Below are 9,359 nucleotides of genomic sequence, written 5' to 3' on the forward strand. Positions count from 1 at the left end.
GCTCAGCTGAGGTCTCAACAAGGGCACATTCGGAGCAAAACCACAAGCGCTTCCCACATTAGGAATATTTCTGAAATGGAAAAATATAAATTCTGAAAGGAAGTGTTTGGGCCTTATCTTACCTTGTTTATCAGACATTTTACTGCAATTTATGACATTCTGCGTGCATAAGATTAGCATTGGTCTTTTTTCTGCGCCGTGTCAAAGATTTTTTTCCTTCCTTTTTTTTGATTCTCCCCTTCATGCTCTCTCTCTACAGAACCTTAAAACCACGGTATTTCTAGGACATTTGCAAGTTCTTGAAAGCCAGTCAGTGCGTCCATATGTCTTAGCCTTGAACCTCCAGCATCTAAATGGTATCTTTGGGGACCATGTGGCATACTCGACACATGACAGAATTGAGTGAGACGAGACTAGCTCGGTACTAAAAACTAGAACTCGGTTTGGAGCCGTGAACACCAGAGGTGGAAAGAGCCGCTAGGAACCCAGTTTTACAGACGGGCATTCAGAGCAGCCGTGCATTTCGGTTCAGGCGCCGGGTCGAATCAACCTAACCTAACCTGGAGCCTTGGCCTTTCTGTGCCGTTTTCCGCCCCGAGCCCCCAAAGCCAGTGGCATTTCCCACCTCCGCGCCCACAGGGCATGGACTCTGCAGAAGTGAGTTCAGGAGGAGGTGGCGACATGAATTATCAACTTGACTCAGACCCCCTTTTCAGGACCCCCGCAAGAGAAGGATTACGGGAAACCCGACAGCACAGCAGCAGATGAGGGCTTCCACGTGTGGTCCCGAACGAGCTGCATGACGTGGGCTTTTCCGGGGGTGCCCGCGGGGGTGGCACCAGGGGCACAGCGTCCTGCAGGGCCACACAGGCGTCACCGAGCGGCTGGTGCCCGCGCGGGGCCTCACAGCCGAGGGGGCGGGGGGGCGGGCCTCCCGAGGTCAGGCACGGGCACGGGCTGAGAGAGGAGACTGAGGGTGAGGCTGGGCGAGCGCGCCGAGACCTGCTTGCAGAGATGCTCCCGGGCTGCAGGTCAGCAGGAGGGATGCGAGGAATGGGGTTCACGGCGCCTTAGCGTTGTTACCTTAAACTTGCTCACCTGTCAAATGGGAATAAACCTTGTTCTTTGGGGTTCTTGTGCGGCTGAAATCAAGTAAGAGGGGACTAAGAATTTTAGAATCAGAAGGGCTGCGGAGGCTGAAAGCACTGTAGAGAGCAGTGACCGAGCCAGGAGCTCGGAGCTTAGGTGAGGGCGTCCGTTCCGTCCCCGTCTTCACGAGCAAATGTGATCTCAGCAAGTGACGCTTCGGGGCACCTGCTGTCGCCACGAGCTGGCATCTAAGACCGACGTTAATGGAGCCGTTACAATGTGCCAGGACCGTTGTCAGTGCTTCGCCGTCGTCCCTGTTTCCCCGGGTGGATCTGAGGCTGGGAGAGGTCAGGTGACTCACCCCCAGCCCCGAGGCAGGTACATACGTGGCAGAGCCGGGGTTTGCTAAGCACTGGGAGGAAACACATCAGGCACTTTAGACACTGTGCCCCTGGGTCCCGAGGGCACTGGTGGCCCAGCAGGTGTGCGGGGCGGTGACCGGAGGGCAGTCACCGCTGGCTGCAGTTGGAACAGGGGTGGACCGGTTCCAGTTCCCCGCACCCCGCCCCCGACAGTGATGCTAGCTTGTTCACAGACTGTGTGTGACTCACTGAGGCTTCTGAGAGCAGGAGCGTGGGTTGGTATTTATGTCAAGGAAAAACATTTCATCAGAAGGTTGGAGAATTATCAAATGCCCCTGAATGAACATCTCACGGCTGTGGCGTGTTAATGCAGAAACGTGTGCGTGCGCGCGCGTCTGAGAGGAGCACCCAAGGGAGCAGCTGTGTGAGGGTCGCGATGCTCCAGGGAGAGGACGGCTGGCGACTCAGCTGAGCCGGCGTCTGGGAAGGACAGAGACTCGCTCCCTGGGGCGGGATGGGGGTGGGACCAGGAAGGGGGCATGTTTCCGCGTGGCCGCTGTTAGGGGCGCGAGCAGTCCTTCCCTCGAATTCAGGACGCGGACGCAGCACAGCAAGTGACCAAGTGACCAGCAGCCTCGGGAGGGTGGCGGCAAGGAGCTGGGCCTCCAGAAGGTCTAGAAGTCCTGCCTGGGTGCTTGGTGGTACCCAGATTTCGAGGGAACTTTCTAGTGTCAGATGTCTGTCAACAGATCAGCTCTTGTCAACAACCTAGCTAATGTGTTTTCATGCCGGAAATAGTAACCGTAGGCAAGTGGCTTTCTGCAGTGCTTTTGACCCATGAGATCGTTCTAAAGGAGCTTTCCCCTGACCGTCCAGTTCCCTAACCATGCGCCGTTCCGTCCTCCTATGGGACTCGCTAACCAGGGCAACTGGTGACAGCTGGTGGCTTTGCTCTCACGATGTCGTCCGTGGAGGGCCCCCCTGGGCTGTGTTGAAGGTCAGTCCCCAAAGGCAGGTGTCCTTGGCGTTGGCTTCCTTTCTTCCCGGTTCACTCGCAGCCCGCCCTCCCGGCTCGCAGCTCAGCAGGGTGGGGCTCACGGAGGGTACCCGCTGAACTTCTGGAAGGGTGCTTTCCACATGCCACGTGATAATCAACGCTTACTTTCTAATTGTGGTAAAATACACATAACATAAAATGTGCCATCTTAACTGTCTGGAAGTGTACAGTTCGGTGGTGCAAAGTACCTACACTCTGTTGTGTGACCATTTCATCTTGTAAAACTGAAGCTCTGTCCCCACTCGCACCCGCACTGCCCCGGCCTCGGGTACCCACCCTGCTGCTTCCTGCCTCTGCACTGACCTCCTCCCGGACCTCATATAAGTGGAATGAGTCGATCTTCGTCTTCTTCCGACTGACGTGTTTCACTTCGCATGTTCTCAGAGGTCATTCATGTTGTAGTGCGTCAGAATTTGTTTCCCTTGTGAGGCTGAGTAATCGTCCATGTTTATCCGTCATCTGTGGACGGACGCTGGGGTGACGTCCCCCTTTGGCTGCTGTGAATGTGGGTCTGCAGATTCCTTCTTTTAGTTTTGTGGGGCATATAGCCAGAATTGGAACTGCTGGATCATATGGTAATTCTCTTTTTAATTTTTTGAGGAACTACCGTACTGTTTTCCATACAAAAAACTGTTAAATGCATTTATTCTATCATCAGTGTTATAACAGTGATCCCATGATCAAAAACTTCTACTCTTCTTAAATTAGGCTGATTATTGTTCTTAGTGGACAGGGCATTCTTTCTTTATTTATTTAAATTTTTTGGCCACGACGCTTGTATCATGTGGGATATTAATTCCCCGAGCAGGAATCGAACATGTGCCCCCTGCAGGGAAGCACAGAGTCTTAACCACTGGACCACCAGGGAATTCCCAGCAGATGGGACTTTATTTTTTTATTTTTTAATTTTTTTAAACATCTTTATTTGAGTATAACTGTTTTACAATAGTGTGTTAGTTTCTCCTTTACAACAAAGTGAATCAGTTATACATATGTTCCCATAACTCTTCCTTCTTGTGTCACCCTCCCTCCCACCCTCCCTATCCCACCCCTCTAGGTGGTCACAAAGCACAGAGGTGATCTCCCTGTGCTATGCTGCAGCTTCCCACTAGCTATCTAATTTACGTTTGGTAGTGTGTATATGTCCCTGCCACTCTCTCACATCGTCACTAAATGGTTTGTTCGACTTTCAAAGTCTCAACAAAGACAGTGCTGAACTGCATTCATTCATTTGGCCTCCTTGGTCTAGCCCTGTGGGAACTCTCCCAGCCGGCTACCTGGAGCTGCGGCACAGCTCCGCCCGGCGCCCCTCTGTCTTGCCCTCCTGGTCTGTGCCCTTTCTCTGCCCAGCTCACTGTATCCTCGGGTCTTCGACTTTCAGCTGATGGCACCTGCTGGATCTCTCCTGACCTGCTTTCCACCAGGCTGACCCAGGGCCCCGTCCTCAGGCTCGGTCTCTGAGCTTCCCTGCAGCCCAGCCTCCCTCCCGCGGGGACCACAGCCACCATCCAGCACAGTTGGGTTTGTCCAACGTCCTCGCAGCCAGGGGACTCCCGGGGTCTGTGTGTCCAGGAGAAGCGCTGATGAGTTTCATGTGCCGTTTCTCTTTCTTACAGTCCCCAGGGGAAAGCCACTCGTTTTTCAGACGCATCTCTCGCACACACCCCTGTCTAAACAGTGGCCCTAAGAACAGCAAGAGAAGCATCCTACGTGACTCAATTCCAGCCCCTCGTTGCCCATCTGCCCCCCCTTGCTGTGGGTCCGGCAGAGCCCACGCCCCCGGCCCCTCTCACGTCTCACGTCTCGTGTGCTTTGGGCCTGCAGGACTTGTCCTACAAGGACCGGCACTGGCACGAGGCCTGTTTCCACTGCTCGCGGTGCAGGGGGTCCCTTGTGGACAAGCCGTTCGCCGCCAAGGAGGACCAGCTGCTCTGCACCGACTGCTACTCGCAGGAGTACTCGTCCCGCTGCCAGGAGTGCAAGAAGAGCATCATGCCAGGTGGGCACCAAGCCGCTGCCGCCCGTTTCCGCAGAGAGGGAGAGGGAGAGGGAGGGGGAGAGAGAGGGAGAGGGAGGGGGAGAGAGAGGGAGAGGGTCTGTGCGCGCGCGCGTGAACGTCCGCGTGCGCGCTTCCCCCGCCCCCTTTGCCATCTTTGCCTCCCGCCCGCCCCCGCAGCGCTTGCGCGCACGGGCGCGAGTGTGCGTGTGTGTGCGCTTCCCCAGCCCTCTCCGCGCCCTCTGCGCACGCGGGGACTTCCTGCCCCGTTGGATACTGTGGCTGATGGGTGGGTGCTGGGCCGGGAGCTGGGTGCTGTGTCCTCATGCAGGTTATGTTCCCGGCAGGCTCGGCGGCAGCTGGGTCCAGTGCCAAGGCCAGTGATGGGTGACCTGTTGGTGGGGGAAGATGGGACTGTGTCCCTTTTTCTTTGGGGGGACTTTGGTTTCTTTGTTTTATAGGAGAGAGGAATCTTTCATTTTAAAGAACAGAATGGACAAAAATACTTTATGGAATTTTTCAGTACAGAATTTAAAAAACGAATCTTGTTAGACACGCACACAGTGCGGGCGAGAAGAGCCTAAGATTTGGACCTTGGATGGTTCATCGGCTACTTAGGGTCAGTGACGTCCTCTGTGTGACCAGTAAGGGGTGGCTGGACGGTATTGCCTTGCCAGATTTAGCAAATGAAATACAGGACTCCCAGACAAATAGGAATTTCAGCTAATCCCACCTGGGACCTCGTTAATCCGGCGTCTCTACCAGAGAGCCACTTAAAACCGGGAGAGGACTCTGTCCATTGACCGTCTTTGGGGATGTGGCCCCCGAATCAGGCTCAGGCTGGGGGAGTGGGGGTCAGGGGCCCAGGCCGGGACCCCTAGCTCTTAGGAAGCTCGATACAGCTGCAAACGGAGCCCTCAAATTGCCCTGGAAGGTATCTGTTCTCAGGACAACTTCTTTGGTAGATATACTTCCTTTAGTCTTGGGAAGGTTTAGAATTAAGGGCACACATATAAAGAGAATCCAACTCAGAGCAATAACGGGTGTGTTAAATAATCTGGTAAAGTGTGGGTGAAGTTTAGAAAAAACTTAGTCTAAAGAGTAAATTAACTTTATGATTCTGACTGAAAGGGTGCGATCAAGTAAGTGATTTAGGCTTGTGGTTTTACACTGGAATTTTCTTAATTTGTAAATGGTTTTGACGCTTAAGGTATTTTAGGATTCATCATATTTATAAGTTTAATTCATTTCAACAACAATTACTTAAGAACTTGAGGGACTTCCCTGGCAGTCCAGTGGTAAAGAATCCGCCCTCCAATGCAGTGGATGAGGGTTCGATCCCTGGTTGAGGAACTAAGATCCCACATGACCCGGGGCAACCATGTCCACACGCTGCAACCACTGAGCCTGAGCGCCTCAAGAGAGCTCGAGTGCCGCAGACTACAGAGCCCACGTGCCCTGGAGCCCGCGTGCCACAGCTAGAGAGAAGCCCGAGCGCACCAACAAAAAGATCCTGAGTGCTGCAACTAAGACCCAACGCAGCCAGAAACATAAATAAAATAAGTAAAAGAAAAGAAAAATAGGGGTTACTTTATTTATTTATTTTTTTTTTTGCGGTACGCGGGCCTTTCACTGTCGTGGCCTCTCCCGTTGCGGAGCACAGGCTGCGGACGCGCAGGCTCAGCGGCCATGGCTCACGGGCCCAGCCGCTCCGCGGCATGTGGGATCCTCCCGGACTGGGGCACGAACCCGTGTCCCCTGCATCGGCAGGCGGACTCTCATCCACTGCGCCACCAGGGAAGCCCTAGGGGTTACTTTAAAAAAAAAAAAAAGAGGAAGAACTTGAGGTCCGGTTTGCTAGTTGAGGCTTGGTTTGCTAGTTGAGGTTCTTAAAAGGCATGTCAAATACATTAAATGTTCAAGTGTCCTTTTAAAGGAGTTCAGTTCACTACATTGGTGAATGGGACTGAACACAAAGAAATGCACCTTAAAAGTAATTTTTAAAATTCTCTGTATTCACGAATGCAGGATAAAAATGTGCAGGATGAACTTCAATTGAGGGTTTTGAATTTTCAACTTCAATAGAATGAATGTCAATTTGTAGAAACCAGGGGGTACCCTGCTGGGTCCTCCTAGTCCACTCAGCGGCTGGGGTCACACTGACATGTGAAGAGAATCAAGGCTCCGGGGATAATTTAGAGTCAGACTCCTGACTCTGTGGGGAGACTGACCGGTGAGCATGCCCAGCTGCCTGGACCCGAGCTGTGGGCCACGTGTGTGGGGAAAGGCACAGCTTCCCAGGGTAACAGCCTGGAAATTCCAGATTGGGAAGAAAGATTTTTTAAAAAAATTTATTGATTGATTTATTTTTGGCTGCATTGCTGCGCACGGCCTTTCTCTAGTTGCGGTGAGCAGGGGCTATAATTTGTTGCGGTGCACGGGCTTCTCCTGTTGCAGAGCTCGGGCTCTAGGCGCGCGGGCTTCGGTAGTTGTGGCACGTGGGCTCAGTAGCTGTGTCGCGGCAGGCTCAGTAGTTGTGGTGCACGGGCTTAGTTGCTCCGCGGCACGTGGGATCTTCCCTGACCAGGGCTCGAAACCGTGTCCCCTGCATTGGCAGGCGGACTCTCAACCACTGCGCCACCAGGGAAGCCCCGGGAAGAAAGATATTAACTGCCACTTTGACAAAGACAAATATATGTCTATCTTAGAGTAGACGGTGAATTTTTCTTGATTCTGGCAGGCTGATCTCAAGACGACGCCCTCCTCCTCCCCAGGGATGTGCATCTCACCGTCTTTGCTGTAGGGGGTTTTAGGTAGAAACGGTGGAGAAGCCTGGCTGGTACCTCCTGTGACAGAGGCACAAGCCCAGAGAAGGGCTGCCAGGAAAGGGAGGCTTGGGGCCGTCACCTGTGAGCAGTCTCGAAGGTCAAGCTGATTTTAACAGATGGAGAACTCAGGAGAGAGAACGGACTGAGCACCAGAGGCAGGGTGTCTGCAAAAGGCCTGGTGTGTGTGTGTGGGGAAAAAAAAAAAAAAAAAAAAGCAAGCACTAGATACTTTTTTTAAAAAAAGAAAGAAAGAAAAAAACCCCAAAACCAAACCTAGACCTGAGCGCTAGCTTCCTTCCTTGGTTTGATTTTAGAAAGGGCTACAACCAAATCAAGGTGAAAGCAGTGCAGACCGTCAGTGTGGCTTCTGCAGCGAAGTCAGATACAAGAGGTCCCACCCCCACCCCCCCGCTCAGTGCAAAGGTCTCCCCCCTGCGCACACCTGCAAGTCACCAACCGTGGTGCACGGCTCCGTCCCCGCCCAGGGAGGCTGAGCCCCGACTAGCAGGTGCACCACGGCCTCTTGGCAGGGTCACGCTGTCACCAGGCCCTCACCGGGTTCCTTGCTTGCTCCTTGGAATCAGAAAAAGACACCCTTTCCACCAGGCGGTGCACTCTGTCGGAGGCCCGTCCTCATCCGCAGCCCGTGAGAAGGAGCTTTGCCGCCCTCTGCTGGCGACGCTGCGCAAGGACCACACGGTCTGCACCCAACCCCCTGGGGCCACGGGGTGCCAGCGGGTGCCCTCCCACGGACCTGGGACGGGACAGTACCCTGAGCTCTGGGGTGGACAGAAGACTGTCCCTCAGAACATGCAGAAGGCATGCGTGGTCTGGCCTGGGGCCTTCAGTGAGAATCATGATTGTCCTCCTTTCTCCCCGACCCCTGACAGGTACCCGTAAGATGGAATACAAGGGTAGCAGCTGGCACGAGACCTGCTTCATCTGCCATCGCTGCCAGCAGCCCATCGGAACCAAGAGCTTCATCCCGAAGGACGGCCAGAACTTCTGCGTTCCCTGCTATGAAAGGCAGTATGCCTTGCAGTGTGTTCAGTGCAAAAAGGTACCTCTTCTTCCCCCTGGCCCTTGCACACCTGTTGTCCTTTCCGAAAGAGCGTCCACCTGTCCCTAAGGTGTCTTTGTTCATCGCCCTCCTTGAATAAACAAGAAATAGCCCTAGACCTAGTGGGGGGGCGGGGAGGGGAAGAGGAAACTGGAAAGCCCTGTCCCTGGGGTGGGGACAGATCCCTCTTCACTTTCCAGGGTTGCATCAGGTTAAAGAAAGAAAAGCGTCCTAAGACCACAGACAGGGTGGGAAGGCAGGCTCTGGGCTCATTTTTTCCACCCAAGAAGCCCAGCCGCACGGTGTCTGTTAAGCCTCTTCCTTCCACCCGAGTAGCTGAGGAGGCCGTTGGAGCAGGTGCACCTGGTGGTAGAGAGAAGCGCACAGGGACCTGCCCGCAGGTGGGGCTGAGGCGGGGCTGCGTGACATCAGATCTCGGCCCCTGAGCTGCGGTCTCCCTGCTTCACCCTCCTGCCGGCCAGGAGGCAGTGCCGCCCCGGCAGACACCCCGGTACCCACGTCACGACCGGGGACCCGGGGTCTGCAGCGGGGGCCTGGCAGCGTGTGGGGAAGGGGCGGCGGGGGTGACCTTGCCGTCGGAGGACAGCATCTCTGGGACCCGGACGCCGGTGCGGCGTGTGCTGGGCGAGGACCGCGCGTCCTCCGGAGGCGAGGGCCGGGACAAGGGCGCCAGGTACAGGCCCCTGCGGGAGCTGACGCCCTTCTGCCTGCAGCCCATCACCAGCGGGGGCGTCACGTACCGGGAGCAGCCCTGGCACCGTGAGTGCTTCGTGTGCACCGCCTGCAAGAAGCCGCTGTCGGGCCAGCGCTTCACGTCCCGCGACGAGTTCGCCTACTGCCTGGGCTGCTTCTGCGACCTGTACGCCAAGAAGTGCGCCGGCTGCGCCAGCCCCATCAGCGGTGAGCGTCCGGTCCCCGGCCCTCTCCCCCCTCCCCCCCCCCCGCT

General features: G+C 55.0%; 1 protein-coding gene across 17 annotated transcripts in view; it reads left to right on the forward strand.

Moving 5' to 3' along the window:
* Positions 1 to 9,359, forward strand: part of FHL2 (four and a half LIM domains 2) — a 110,336-nt gene that overhangs the window by 86,254 nt on the left and 14,723 nt on the right. For all 17 annotated transcript variants that reach the window (XM_067007017.1, XM_067007016.1, XM_067007014.1 and 14 more), the window contains 3 exons: positions 4,333 to 4,507; positions 8,223 to 8,392; positions 9,127 to 9,313. In XM_067007017.1, the coding sequence (XP_066863118.1) occupies positions 4,333 to 4,507; positions 8,223 to 8,392; positions 9,127 to 9,313 (532 nt within the window). The remainder of the gene's footprint in view (positions 1 to 4,332; positions 4,508 to 8,222; positions 8,393 to 9,126; positions 9,314 to 9,359) is intronic.

This window comes from Kogia breviceps, chromosome 11, assembly GCF_026419965.1.
Source record: "Kogia breviceps isolate mKogBre1 chromosome 11, mKogBre1 haplotype 1, whole genome shotgun sequence".
Taxonomy (NCBI): domain Eukaryota; kingdom Metazoa; phylum Chordata; class Mammalia; order Artiodactyla; family Physeteridae; genus Kogia; species Kogia breviceps.